At 43.4% G+C, this 15,863-nt stretch overlaps 1 protein-coding gene across 1 annotated transcript in view; it reads right to left on the bottom strand.

Annotated features, from left to right (window-relative positions):
- The window catches only part of TTLL7 (tubulin tyrosine ligase like 7), a 1,017,987-nt gene that overhangs the window by 455,579 nt on the left and 546,545 nt on the right, over positions 1–15,863 (bottom strand). The window contains exons 13-14 of the mRNA XM_078659263.1: positions 9,374–9,521; positions 5,639–5,712 (exon numbers count right to left, since the gene is read on the bottom strand). Coding sequence (XP_078515389.1) covers positions 5,639–5,712; positions 9,374–9,521 — 222 coding nt within the window. The remainder of the gene's footprint in view (positions 1–5,638; positions 5,713–9,373; positions 9,522–15,863) is intronic.

Here is a 15,863-nt window from a genome sequence, read left to right as displayed (position 1 = left end):
AGCTGGTCTGCTAAAAGGGTCTGATGACCCCTCCCAGTTCTCATCACCACCCTCTGGGTAATAGGGAACACCAGGGATGAACAGGGAAACAAAAGTACCCTCCAGCGTCGGGTTCGATGTTGGCCGACATCGGTCCGGCTCCGTATTGATCTTGTGGATGAGGATGGGGATGGCGTCGGCCAGAGGTAAGACTGACGCCGGGGGCGGTGACTGGGAAGGTCGAGTAAGATCGACCGGCATCAATCCGGATGCGGATCCAGGCCTGGATCCACAGGCGCCCTCTCACGCCAGGGACGGAGCAGCCGGCTTTGAAGACCCAGGGCCCCCCACCGGCTCCACAGGGCCGGAAGGTGTGCTGGCGGAGTCGGTTGCCCAAAGATACAGTGGAGGGCTTTGTAAAATGTACGAAGTTGGGCATGGGACGCCTGGGCTCCCGGAAACGGGGGGATGCACATATTCGTTCCTGAATCAGACACCAACGACGATCTCGTAGAACAATGACACTCTGGATTCAATGTCGCGTCAGCTGACCAGCGGTGAGAAAGCGTAGAGCACTGGTGCTTCTTCGCCTTCTTCTTGTGCTTTGACTTACCCGAGGACTTTGAAGAGTTGGAATGGGATGAGGTGTGGGGTGGGGGTTCCGTGACCTTTCCCTCAAACAAGACTGGGAGCAATGCAGAGCTGACCATCGGGCCTCGAAGAGCTTTCAGGACCGCTCCCACAAAGACTTAGGATTTATGCCCGGCAGTCGGAGCACGACTTCGGGACATGGTCACTCTCCAGACACCAAAGTCGCATGAGGTGCGGGTCCGTCACTGACGTCAACCTGTGACAGGCACCGTAAGGCTTGAGGCCAGTCTGACGATGGGACATCCCTCACACACCAGGAATTGAAGACTCAAAAAGAATTGAAGACAAAACGTCGAAAAAAGGTTAGTCAAAAACTAACTAAAGGGGTAGCTATCACCAGATCTGCACTAGGCTGGTGCAGAAAAAGAAAAAACTGACATCAGTGCGCAGGGGTGGCATCTAACTAGGCACCACAAAGTCAACCCGGCGACCACGACGGTGATGACGGACGCGGAGTTGACTGATGCGCAGAGGTACTGCTAAGAAAAATTCTCAGGATCCAGTCTGACACCTGGGAATACTTTTAAGTTAAGGAATCTATAACTAACTGTCTCTTTCAGATGTTCTTTTTTAGGTTTTCGCCTGCACATCGCTTCTGATGTGCTTGAGGACTCTATTGTGTTCAATATAATCTTAAAAGCGGTAAAATCCTGCCACAATGCCTTTCATTGGTTACTGTGCTTGTTACCTACTTTTCCTCCATTTGTATTGGCTGTAGCATAGTTTCCTGCATTTTACCAATGCTTATTTCTCCTATCAGTTTCCCGTAGCAAATGTACTGTTTCCTTCCCCTGTTGGGGCACTTTTTTTAATGCACACTTTTGCATTACGCCCTTTACTTTTCCTAGCTGCATGCATTTGTCTCGCATTTTATTTCAACATTTTGGGCAAGCATTTAAAGTATGCTTGTGAACCCACGCCGAAACTCGAAACCGGATATCATCAGTTCTGGCCACATCCTCTGTCTTGCCCATTTTTTTTCATTTAATTAGTAGCATTCCAAACAATTGCATCTTTTTACAGAGTGTTCTCCCCTCCATTGAACCCCCCAACCTTGCTGGCATCCGACTCCAGCCATCATCCCCTGCCCTGGTCATTACTTTCTCCCACCACTCCCTCCCCGTCACTGCTTGTTTATTTAGCAAGCTTGCTGCTACCGAGGGCCGCACTCTAATTCTAATATCACAGCATGAAAAATTGCACTGGCTTTGATAATCATGTGTTGGCACGAGAGAAAGAACAGATTAAATCATTGCTATTATTTGCTACAAATTACAACAACAACAAATATTAAGAATCACATATGCGAAACCTAATGCATTCACCAATGCTTGTGCCTATCCGTCACCACCAGTTGTTGCTGGTCCAATTCACATGACTTGCCACACTCTTAACATGATTTTCAGCTCCTACAATGCATTCAGTTTTGATCATGACTTACTCCTTCCTTGGACTGATCATTCCACCACTTACTTCAACTGTCAAGACTGTCTCCCACCACTTCCTCCTAGAACATCTCTTCAGAAGTGGGATGAGAGGCAGTGGTATGGGAACGGCTTTCATTATTTTAGACCATTTACAGGAAGTTGCCTTTCTGTCTCTTCAATCTTGATTTTAATATTTATCTTGTGTGGTGCCTATGGGATTCTCACTGAGCCCCTCACTCTAAAGTTATGCTTTCCCAACAGCTTTTCTTATCCAGTCCTTTCTGTCATAGTTTTACTGATAAGCCAATGTCAAGCAGTCGATGATTTATCACAATATTAAAATACCCAGTACCCATGTCAGATACCATCAGCCTATTTATCATCACAACTTGGATGAAGCTCAATCCCCAGAAGAGGTATTGTAAAAAAGAGTTCTTATCCTGGAATATCATTTTTTTTAATATTATTATTTTTTCAGAGTTTTATATAGTGCAAACTTGACCCGAAGGTATCGGAGTGCTTAACATGAGCACCAGTTGCGTTACATGAAGACACATTCATTTTTTGTTAGGCACGGGGAGTTTAAGGGATTTGCCCAGAATCAGAGGATGTTGCGCGTCCTTGCCGAGACTGGAACCCGGTTCCCCAAATTTGAGGTTGACCGCACTAGCCGTTAGGCCAACTTCTCTCCTCTCATTTCCCTGGACTTCAACTTGTTTGTTTGTATCCATGGGCCTACATTTGACTACGGTCCAAATACTTGAGATTCTTTTCAATTCGAATACTTTTTTTTTCAAATCTCAAATCTGTAAGCTGGATTCAATTTGTATTCCCAATTTCAAAACTCGAGGAACATTTGCCTTTTATTTTAACTTTACAAAGTCATAAGTTAGTTGTCCAGGCTGTTGTTACCAGAGAATTTGAGCATGGTAACAAGTCTGTTTCAGCTTACCTAAAAAACATTTAACGAGCTCCAAATAATGCTGATCACTGTAGCCAGGCTTATTCTTGATATTCCGTTTAGGGCTTCTATCTGTCCTCATGTAGCAACCTTTCACTGACTGCCAGTGTACAAAAAGATTATTTTTATGTCACTATCTATTTGACATGCTTGGAAGACGCACTTCTGTTATTGAGTGTCACTTCATAAAACAAATCATAAACTCCATTACCCTTAGGCCATTTCTTGACTGTTCCCACCAGCTCCACAGACCGAGAGGCAGCAGTCTTTCTCTTTATGAGCCTCCAGATTTTGAGGCACCATACCATTTTCCCCATGAAGTAGGGGCAGTCTATTGTTCACTGTGGTTCAATAGACTGGATGAACAGGAAATAGGTAACACAAATATATGGGACTAGGGAAAGGGAACTGAAGAACAGACTTGGTACAGCCAAGTTTAGATATTCACGAGAGATTAATACAAATTATTCAAATACAAAACTATTCAAGATGTCTCCTCTACTCCCTTCCAGCCCCCAGAGTGTTGCTTTCCTTCCTACATTGCTGTCCGTCACCTCCAAATTGAAATATCCACACCTCCACTCTAGCATTCAAGTTGGTGTGTGGCCCAAAAACTCCCTCCACTAGGTGCAAACATATGGGATGTGTGTTGGGGTATAGAATGGCCCGATGATGCCCACAACTGGAGTGGGGTGATAGATAAAGCAAGACATTTTTGCAGTCCATGAGTTAAGACACATGCCCTCCATCTACTTGTCAGCAAGATGTGACTGTAGCTGATCAAATGACTTTGTGGTCTTTGTACCAAGATCTAGGCAAGGGTCATAAATGGTGTCACCCACAGTTCAAAAGAGATTGCAGTAAACTTCTTGCAGACCCGCTTGGAGCTGGTTCACTGAGTAATGAAACAACAGGGAGCTTCCTGCTGTTAATGGGGTGTGCAGATGTTGAGGGATGGAGAAGAGAGTTAGTGAAGAGGAGATGCAGTATCCAAGCTCTCCTATAGCTCTGCCTTTTTCTCTCTGATTGCATTCCTCCTCCATCCATGTGACTATTTCTTTCTTCAGGGTAGACAGTGTAGACCTCTTGGTTTGCACAAGCCAGTGTCACCCTCTTCCTCAGATATGAGCTCTCACCCCACAGCTGCATGTCCCCTCCACCTGTCCAGTGATCGGTCACTGTGGAGAGTATCCACAGGTCATTCATACTCTCAAAGGGTCTGCACATGCAGCATTCATTTAACGTAAACAATAGTTCCCTCCATTTAAATCAATACCTTATTAGTCCTACATTAATCTTAGTTGATGAGTACCATGCCTTTTACAACCAGCAACAGGTTGTATCTGACTGCATTCTTGAACTTGTACAACGTTTGATATATTGTTGGCTTGGGAAAAACAGATTGTCAAGGAAGTTTTACAACTGTTTTCAATTTTATCAACTTTCTCCAGAACAGGAGACTCCACCCACTGTTTTTTAGGAGCCATTTAAATACAAGGAATTGATACTTCTGGGATGCAAAGAAGGATACTAGGAGATTGTTTTCAATGGGCCGACATGACCCTCTCTGTAGTTGAGGGAGGACTTTCTGTGTTTCAGGTGTGTCTGAAAGCCAGGTGAATAATGGATAGATATATAGTCTAGATGAACTAAAATGCTCATTCTTAGTATCACAGGTATTCCAAGAACTGTGTTGACGACTCCTGAAATCAGAAACATGGGAGGTGATAGACACTTTTGTTTGAGATAAAAATTGCTACAAATGCTTTGATTTCAAGAGACTGTGCCTTAAGTTAGTGCTCCCTACTCTGTTATTTTTTATCAACGGATTCTCAGTAATCCTGGGTTTACAAGCTAGAATGTCAAGGATTAAATAGAATTACACATATATATGTAAATCAAAAATTATATTTAAAAATACCAATCTACATCTTTATCTACAGTAAAGAAAGTTGACCAATGATTATACCAGAATTGTAGGACACTGAATAATTGTTTAACTGTGAACTAAACATGAAGTGCCTAGAGTTTTAAAGTACAATATTCATGTAGCTGTCACAGATCACAACTGTTCAGGTGCTATGAATTATAATTCACTTTTGATCTTCAGCAGTTATACTAAAGATGTAATTTGATGCATGGCTTGGGCAAAAGTCATTTATAGAATTGACCCCTTCTCTTCAGGTTGTATGGTTTCAATGATTATCAATGTTTGCTCTATGTAGGAATCAAATGTATTCAAAAGATGGTCTTCCAGTACTTTGGAAATAAGTTTGCTAAACACTATTCTACTTAATCAAAGATAGCCATGGTTGCGTAGCATGATACTAAAAAAAGCCTTACACAGTAGGACAGAAAGCACCATGTTCTTAGAATGTCACGTTTTTCAGTTTGGGATTTAATTTGAAACAAAAAATGCATTTTGGAAGTAGTCAGCTCGGTTCACTTCAATCAAGCTTTTTGGCCAACTTCCATTTTACATTCAATGGTAAAAGAAAGGCAGTGCTACAATGGTCTTTCAGATATAGAGCCATATGGTCACCATATGCATGAATGAAAACAAAACAGGAAATACCAAACAAGAACATAAAATGCACAAAAAAAGATGAAGTATTATTACCTGTAGTTCCCCATATGTCTGTTTTCATAGTCCTCTCTAGAAAGTTGCTTACGGACTTGTACAAGGCTTTCTTTCTAGAAGACAAGATATAAAACAATTTCATGACAACTATCAAATTTGATTATACCTTTAATTCTGTCACTCTTTAGTACTGGTGTAAACATTTCAAAATAATATTGTGTAATTGCTTTCCATAGAGCTTGGTGATATTTTATAACTGCATTGTAAAACACTACTTTGAAGTCTTTCTTGCAGAACCAAGAGATAAAAAATGATAACATCAAGCACGAGTGCACGAGGTACAGAAAAGAGATTGTTTGATGTATGAAGGTCTGAGGGCACAACATAATTATTGGGAATAGCTGGATAACTTTATAATTGTAAAAAACACAAAGATATTCAGGCATCTCCACTGGGTAATCAGGGAAGAAAATAACTGAGAGAATAGAGAAAGGGTTAAAAAACTTCCAAACATAGAAATATAAACCTTTTAAAGAAAGTAACTGTAAAAAGAACAACTGAAACATGACAGAACCCATCTTGTATGATCAGTGAATGTATGATCCATTGATATAACCAGGGTGACTCCTGGTCACACCCAGGTCAATGGTCGCAGTCAAAGTGGAGCAATTTCTAGACCCAATGTTAAAATTGTGGCACTTCATAATCAGGAACTTGGGAATTAATTTGTTTCTTGAATTTGTCACATAGATTACACACAAAACCCAATATGTTTTTTCAGATATATAAATGAATCCTTAAACCCATTACAAACTAAAATTACAGCTCATATATTTATTTGTCTATTAAAGGATAGCGCTAGTGCCATACCGCTGGCTGAACGTTGCCACCTCAATAACACATCTCACAAACACACATATCAAATCACTGAAAACAATTCAAAACAAATTAGCTTTTAACTTTATCACCCTCATATTCACTACAATGCATTAATGCTGTGTAAAGAGTTAATGTAGCTATCAAAACAGCAGCATTGAGAAATGGACAATTGCTTAATTGTGTAGACCAAACACAATAAAAAGAGATCGTCTTTATTCTGGTCAGCAATACCAATGGATACCGGATTCTAGAAGCTCCGTGGGAACATACTGATAGTGGAAGTGTGCTATAAATGATACCGGTAACCTAACATATCTGAGAAACGTTTTCAGCAAATATACATGTAACTCTACCTCATCTAGTTTTTTCTCAACAGCTACTGTCCAATGTCATCCTCTTTATGTCTCATCTTAACTAGGTATTGTACATTAAGGCTCATGGACGTCAATAAGAGGTCATCAAGGGCCACAGCTGCAACCTCTGGCCTGCTCCTCGTGACTCCTGGCACAGCCTTTGCGACCCCTGGCCTTAGAGATGGCCAAATCAGTGCCAAGTGCACAAGGGTGACACCAAACTATTTTCTGTCCATTTTTTGCTATGCTAATATTGAACAATATTCTATTATTCACTAAGGGCCAGATGTAGGACCCGTTTTAACATGCGCAAACCGGTGTGCGCCGTGTTTTAACATGCAAAAAACTACAGGGCCATGTACAAACCCTATTTCCTTTAAGGAAAACGAGCTGCATTTATAAAGAAACTGCTTCATTTAAAAGCACTCCCAGACATGGAGGTCTGCTGAGCCCAGCAGGCCACCATACCTGTGAGGGCCAGCCATATTCAATGGGGTCGCAAATTGCGAGTGCCTCATGAACATTGATGAGGCATTCAATTGGCGACCCAATTGAGAATAGCTAACAGTATCTCTGACACTGTTGTACATGTCATTTTGCGAGTCGCAAATTGCGAGTCACAATTGAGAGCAATTTGTGAATCGCAAAATGACATGGTCGTACATCTGGCCCTATAAGTGTAATAAATAATGGAGCACAATTCGCTGGAACAGAACTTTAACGGTAGCTAAGGTATGTAAAAAGGTATTTAAATGTAGGCTGTGCATGTGCTTGAGGGCGTGAGTGTATTTATGCCAGAGACAGTGTGTGTGAGTGAACAAAAGAGAGAGTAAGTGAGAATGTTTTGTTATGCTTGCAAATCTAGTGTTAGCCCTGGCACACTGAATTTCCTTGTTGTCTTATAGAGAGACCCATGGTAAAATATTGATGCTTCTTACTTGAGGCAAATCTTAGCATGATAGACGCCTGTGACAAAATATGGGTACTGGCACACTGGAGGTAATTCTTGTCACAATGGTGCACTCATAACAAAATGCTAGCCCTTGCACAATGTAGCTAATTGTAGACATATGGTGCCATCTATAGCATATTTTGGGAAAAAAGTAGGCTTCATTGGCTTGACACATCTTGAAAGAATTAAAAATAATAATGAGTGCCATTTCAGAGACTATGACTTCTTAGTACAGTTAAGTACAAATTGTGCCTTAAATTGCACTATATGACCACACTCTTCCAAATTTTCTTGGTGGGACGAAACCCCTAGTAGAATCCTGGCTTTTTTGCTTTGTGCCATTCCTACAATTCTGACAAGTATTACATCATAGAATTTTCAAACATCAAGTGAGCACTAAAATATAGGTGGTATCTAAAATGGATGTATGATGATACAACGCGATCATTTAGATCGCGGTATATTACATGGCTGTTTTTACAACGCAAGTCGTTACAACGACTTGCACTGGAGGGTGCTGGACTTAGGAATGGTGTGATTTACTATTCCAACTCCTGTCTACGTACAGTAGGGAAGGTGTTGCAATAGTAAATCACAGTATTCCTTAGTCCAGAGCACCCTCCAGTGCAAGTCGGTGTAACGACTTGCGTTGTAAAAACAGCGATGTAAATGTATTGCGCTGTTTTGACCGTGTTGTAAAGGTCATTTTCCATCCAAAACAAATGTTTGTTCATATTGTGAAGTAATATTAATCATGAAGGCATTATGTAACTTCAGTAATATCAATTATTGTGATATAATCATAGTTAAGGTAATGACTGGAAAAAAAAGAGCCAAAGGCTCATAAATGTAAATGTAAATGTAGTATACTTGTAAAGCGCACAGCTGCCCCAGCAACGGGGCGTCCCGGCGCTGTATAACTCTGGGGAACCCGTCCTGGCTTTCCCTGTGGGATGGTCCCTTGCTGGGAGTCCCCAAGGTGGAGCCAGGCATCCCCGGAATTGGTGGGGCCATTGTGGAGATTAGGCAAGCTAATGCCCAGAGTTGCCGAGTGGAACCCCTGATTAGAGTAAGCACCGAAGCGAGAATTATCGAGTCCGCTGACCAAGGTCCTCGACTCTGCCGCGTCGGGAATTGAACCCTGGTCCCAGGCTGACTTCTGCTCTCAGGCCTGCCGCCTCTAACCAGTGAGCCACACTACTCCACTACTCATATGACGATACTTCCTGCGATGTCATTAAGGCTAAAATATGTAATGTCACTTTCGCCGGCATTTTGGCAAATTTACGACCAATTTGAGGTTGGGCTCTTCTCTTCTGTGAAGACTGCCACAAATCCAAATTCTACAGACAAGACAGCTACTGCACCTCCCCACAGGACTACATTTTACTTACCTTCTAATGCTTCAGTATTGGTATTTCAGGCAGATGTGCCTTTGACCCTAATTTAATATGGCTATTGTAAATGCTATATTATATTTTTTTAAATATGCAAAAGTGATGATTAGTTAATCTTAAAATATTAAACCATCACAGTTAATGAGGAGGAAGCAGAATGGCGTAGAAATATATTGATCAAATGACTCAGTACCAGTTCCTCTTTCCTCCTCTCAATTGTGTGACGTTGTTTCTCCCAGTCAGTCGAAGCCGGTGAGAGCCTCTTCATTGATCCTTGGCCATACAGTCTCTTCTGAGCTTGGGCTTTTTGTTGAGCAAGGTTTCTCTTCTTATCACTTGCCCTAGAAGCAGAACATAATTTTAGCTGGTCACATATAAAAAAAAGGAAATGTTGACTAAGTTATCTAAATACAAGATTACACAATTGTGGAACGTTTACCCCACTGGCGCACCCTGGTTTTGATTTATCGGTAAAACAGAGGGCATCTCTGCTAACATGAATGTGCTCATTTTTAACTCAAAAGGTATACTACTCATGTTTCACATATACTGTCACTATCCAATTAACATTTTTCTCTTTAAAAGCAGCCTTATAGTACAGAAATTAACTTTCATTTAGAAGAATATAAGGTTAATCACAACCAACTGGTTTGTCATGTTTACAAAGCTTCCAGTTTCTATAGTGTGTTGCCTGTGTACTTTTCTGTGCTACATATGACTTTTATTTGACTACCAAGGGGAGACCATTTTCGAACCGCCGCCACCGCCGAGAGTCATATTTACTCACCTCCTGAACTGCCAGAGGAAGGCAGAGGCCATTGCCCACGCCGCCGCCACCGCCAAGAGTCAAGGGACAGCTGACTCCGCGCCGCCGCTCCGGGAGACTCCAAATCCCGGCGGGCACCGCGGCGGCGCGTCTGAGTGACGCGGCAGCGCACAGGGAGCGCAATCAGAGGCGCAGAAAAGGAGGAGCACCCCGGCAGAGCGGGGGAGACCATTTTCGAACCGCCGCCACCGCCGAGAGTCATATTTACTTACCTCCTGAACTGCCAGAGGAAGGCAGAGGCCATTGCCCACGCCGCCGCCACCGCCAAGAGTCAAGGGACAGCTGACTCCGCGCCGCCGCTCCGGGAGACTCCAAATCCCGGCGGGCACCGCGGCGGCGCGTCTGAGTGACGCGGCAGCGCAAAGGGAGCGCAATCAGAGGCGCAGAAAAGGAGGAGCACCCCGGCAGAGCGGGGGAGACCATTTTCGAACCGCCGCCACCGCCGAGAGTCATATTTACTTACCTCCTGAACTGCCAGAGGAAGGCAGAGGCCATTGCCCACGCCGCCGCCACCGCCAAGAGTCAAGGGACAGCTGACTCCGCGCCGCCGCTCCGGGAGACTCCAAATCCCGGCGGGCACCGCGGCGGCGCGTCTGAGTGACGCGGCAGCGCACAGGGAGCGCAATCAGAGGCGCAGAAAAGGAGGAGCACCCCGGCAGAGCGGGGGAGACCATTTTCGAACCGCCGCCACCGCAGAGAGTCATATTTACTTACCTCCTGAACTGCCAGAGGAAGGCAGAGGCCATTGCCCACGCCGCCGCCACCGCCAAGAGTCAAGGGACAGCTGACTCCGCGCCGCCGCTCCGGGAGACTCCAAATCCCGGCGCGTCTGAGTGACGCGGCAGCGCACAGGGAGCGCAATCAGAGGCGCAGAAAAGGAGGAGCACCCCCGCGTCGCGGGACGCGAGCGGGACTAAGCCCGGGCAAAGGGTGGGCCCTCTACGGCCCTCATCGGCACGAGGAGGCAGGGCAGGGCCAGAAATCCTGCGTGAGGTTTGCGAGGCATTCGACTGCTCAAGTAAGACTGTACTGTTGTAATATATATTTTGTTGTTGCCTGAGGGGTACTGGTTCCCTGTTAGCTACCAGCAGTATGCCCAAAAAGGGTCCAGCACCACTCCCACAACCTGCTAACACAATGGAAAATTATTTGGTGCAAACAGTGAAAAAAATTAATTTACAGAGGAGAGAATCGCTGGGTCTGAGTCTCTCACCTGACTTACACCGTTTGTCGCCATCTTCATCCCCCTTACCTGAAGATGCAGCGTCCCTTCAGACTTTCTTTGATGCCTCTTCAAATTGCCCGGTTACACAGGAACCTGGCCCTCTAAATGATAATATGCTGCCTGGTCCCGAGGTCTTTATCGTGGAGCATGGAAATAACTCTGACAGTGATATGGAACATGATAATCGTGTTGACCTCACAGATGAAGATATTTCCACCACTGAACAAACTTCACGATTAGCCGTTGTGAAAAATAAAAATCCACCTAGACGGGGGGGACTAAGATCTGGGGCTAGGAGGAAGAGGGTAAACATTCCAAAGGCAAATTCAAAGGAAGCCGAAGGGGGAAGTGCGGAGATTAATGTTGGTTATGATGAAGATTTGTTTGTAAGATTTGCTGACCTAATAGATAGCAAAATCAAATCCATTGTTAAACCGTTACTCTCTAAAATCGATAAATTACAATCTGAAGTCAAAAAGCTGGGAGGGCAGTTGAACAAATTAACAGAGGGAGTTGTTAACGTTACGACGTTGGTAGCAAACCTGGATGAAAACAGCAGAGGAAATGATGATCAGGAGAGGCAGAATACGGATGATGCAACAAATAACCTACCATCTCAGCCACCTGATCCAAAACCTATTGCTCCCAATACTAATAGAGGGGATGGTCCGTTAACGGTTGAGATACCCCCTGTACATGCCCAGTTAACTGACCCTCTTCAATTTATAGTTGAAGCGTCCCCTGTTGTTTTGGTATTGGCGAATGTTCCACCCTTAGAAGCCGGCACTGAAGAATCCCCTTCCTCTCTGTCTAACAAAGCCTTACAGTGGCTCACTACTAACATCAGGTTAGCTCCAGGGGGGGGTCAATTGCTGGCTCAAGAGATCAAAACTGTTAAAAGGGTGTCATGGCTAGGTAATCGCCCTAAAAAATTTAAGGGGGATTGCGTGGCAGTAAGTTTCTTGCATCCAGGCGTGTTGCCTAACATTCTTATTAACCTACTCCCACCCCAACGTAGGCAGGGTTCTGTTGTACCATTAACATTGAAGTTCTTTTATGGTGAACAGCAGAATGTCACCTACCCTAAAACACCAGCCTTCGGGTGGGATATTAATTCTGACTCAAACTATAGAAGGGGCTGGGAACAACAGCGGAATACTGTAAACCAATCCGCCCCCAGAGTATATCACAATCCTTTTGCCCAACCCCTGTTATTGTCTAATCGATTTGCACCCTTATCCTTTCTGGATCATAATGACTGACTCTTGTTAGATCACTCTAGCCAGATAGAGAATAGTGTGTCAGATCATTCTAGCCAGATAGAGAATAGCGTGTCAGCCTTCAGTATACTTACTTGGAATATAGCTGGTATAAAGTCCAAAGTAGGTAATGCACCTTGGTTGGCATTTATAACTAGGTTTGACATCATTGCTCTGCAGGAAACCTGGGACACAAATTCCTGTTTTTCTCCTGATGGCTACAGCTATTTTTGTATCCCTGCCGTGACTAGCACGGCAGGAAGAGCGAGGGGAGGACTGTTAAGCCTCTTCAAATTAGACATCAAAGGTAGCCTCAAGAAAAGGGACTCAGGATCTGAGCAATGTCTTATTGTTGAATTGTCTCGCGTGGAATCTCCTAATATTTTATTTATTAATTTTTATAATTCCAATGCTGCCGACTGTACTACATATAGCCTTGGTAGATTGGACTATTTTCTGTCAGTCTATAGTGAGGATGTTACAGCATTTGAAATTATTTTTTGGGGGGATTTTAATATACATCCCTGCTCACTCATGTGTGTTTGCGATGACTCAGAATCCCCTCCATATGGCGTATTGGTCCATCTTGAACATAACAGACAGGGGGGCTGTTTAGAAAACTTTCTCGCTAGATGGAACCTATATGAATCCAGCTGTGGGGAGGGGGGGAATAGGGCCCCTACTTTTAAGGGCTCAGACAATGACTCTGTTATTGATTATATTTTTATTTCTGCATGTTTTTTATCCAAGGTTTTAATGTATAGAACTGTGATTTCCATTTTTAGCGACCATAACCCAGTCTCCATGGACCTTGTAGTGTCTGATCTTTTGGGGCGCAACCATGGTTCTTGCTATGGGATAAAAAAGCTTAAAGTTAAGGACCAGGGAAGGAAACTGAAATGGGATAGTATAATCCCAGAACCCTTCATTCAAGAAGTTCTTTTAGAGGCTGAGGAGGAGGTAGGAGTGTGTCTATCTAGCGACTCTAACGATGGGGAAGTGATCTTTGCATTTAGTAGCATATGTAATAAGATAAATGGCAGGCTTTCTGTGACTAGTAATCCCAAGCCAAAACCTCCTAAAAGATGGTTTGATCACAGTTGCTCGAAAGCACATTCTGCATTGCTTAATGCACTGAAAACCGTTCCAAAAGATCGTGATCTCATTAGCAACAGTAGAGCACTTTATAAAAAGGCCATTGCACTAAGGAAAAAACAGCTTAAAGATGAAGCTTGGACTCAACTCACTGACCAAGCCATTTTAAAAAATAGTGGAGAATTCTGGAGGATTGTCAACCAACCTTTATTCACAGGGGAGGATAACTCCCCCTTAGAAACTAATATTCCTGATGAGGTTTGGATTAAGCATTTTAGAGACATCTATTCAGCTCATAATATCGCTGTTACTAGGGAACAGGAAGATAACACTATTTCACTAGGGAACTATTTGCACTTTGAAGTCTGTGAAGTATTATCTGCAATAGATTGTACCTTAAAGAAAAAGGCACCAGGACCAGATGGCGTTCCTGCTGATGCCTTTAAATGCTTCCCTAACTTCTGGTCAAGATTGCTCTGCAGGGTCTTTAATGCCTTAAACCGTGATAATATTCCCAAGTCATGGAAAACATCAATAATTATTCCTGTTTTTAAAAAAGGAAACAGGCAGGATCCTGCATGTTACAGACCGATTTCGCTGATTGATTCTTCAGTTAAAATTCTCGGGAGAGTCATATTGGTGAAATTGAATGAATGGGCTACTGAGAATGACATCTTGAGCAATGTGCAATATGGGTTCAGATCTAAAAGAAGTACCCTGGATCAGTGTCTTAATCTTCACCTCTTGATCGAGAAATACACCAGGGCCATGGACGGGTCCATGTACCTTGGGTTCATGGACCTCTCCTCGGCGTTCGATATGGTCAATAGATCCAAGCTCTGGTTGAAGTTACTCGATATGGGTCTGGATAGATCCATAGTTAATTTACTAGCTGATTTACACACTGGCCTTACCGCTAAAGTTAGAGTCACAATGAACGGAAGGTGTACAGATGCCTTTGCGTCTGAAAAAGGAGTAAGACAGGGATGTATCCTGGCACCACTGTTATTTTCGCTTTATGTGAACACGCTGGAGCCAGCCCTTAGGGGCGTTACTAACGACATCCCACGAGCAGGAGAGCAGGGGATACCAGTCCTCCTTTATGCGGATGACGCCGTTCTTCTTGCTCGTACTGGGGTGGGGCTTCAACGACTCCTGGATGCCTTTGAATCTTTTATGGCCTCACTTGACCTGAAAATAAACGCAAAAAAATCACAGGTTATGCTTATGGGTAGGGCCTCTAGGAGACCCTTCCATAAAATTTTCCTTTGTGGGCAGGAAAAGCTAGTACGTGTTTCCTCCTTTCCCTACCTGGGTCTCACCTTTGATGACAATGGTAGCTGGGGCCCTCAAGTTATAAATAGAGCATCAATGTTGGCTAGGACATCTGCTGCCCTCCAGGGGTTTTCTAAAAAACTGGGGGGTAGGCCATTTGCAGCTATCAGCAAAATATATAAAGCTAAATGTATATCAGTTGCATCATATGGTGGCTCAGTGTGGGGTTATAGGGGTATGGAACCCATACAGACAATGGAAAATAAATTTTTTCGATCTGTTTTGGGCGTCCCCCAGTCAACCCCGACCTATACAGTTCACATGGAATTGGGGGAAGGCTACATTTCAGATCTCATTAGAACAGCTCCTTTAGTTGCTTGGATGAGGATGTGGCTGAACCCAGAAATTCCTCTTAATCATACCATATTGAGGGACTGTATGAAACTAGATAATGTACATAGGATTAGGTGGTTGATGTACATCAAGGAACATTTTTTGAAGCTAGGGAGGCCTGAATTTTATACTGCTACTGATTCTCTAACGCTAAAAGATATAGTTTACATTAAAGCTGGAATGAAGGAGCTCCTAACCTTGGAGAGGGAAGAAATTGAGTTGAAGAAACCCTGTATCAGGGCCAGTATATTGTTGGCTATACCCAATGGTCCTGACAATTATCTTAATGTGGTGACCCATCCTTACCACAGGTTTATCTTAACTCGTTTTCGATTTAATTTGATTCATTTTAGCTTGGGGTTTTATCCTGTTTGGAGTAGCCCTGAAAAGGCACCACCATGTTCTTGTGATCATTTTTCCGAGCAAAGTACCATGCACTTTATAATGTTTTGTAGCCACTATAATGAAGCCCGGAAAATGTTTCTTGTACCTATACTCAAGGAGGCAGGATTTATCTTGGTCAGACCTGCTCTTATTTATTTACAAATGCTACAAACTCCCAGGATCATGTTTTGTGTGGCTAGTTTCCTGGTGAGAGCTATTAGAAGCA

Source organism: Lissotriton helveticus, chromosome 1_1, assembly GCF_964261635.1.
Source record: "Lissotriton helveticus chromosome 1_1, aLisHel1.1, whole genome shotgun sequence".
NCBI classification, from domain to species: domain Eukaryota; kingdom Metazoa; phylum Chordata; class Amphibia; order Caudata; family Salamandridae; genus Lissotriton; species Lissotriton helveticus.
The sequence above is the reverse complement of the archived record's forward strand: the minus strand, read 5'-3'. Positions and strand labels throughout refer to the sequence as shown.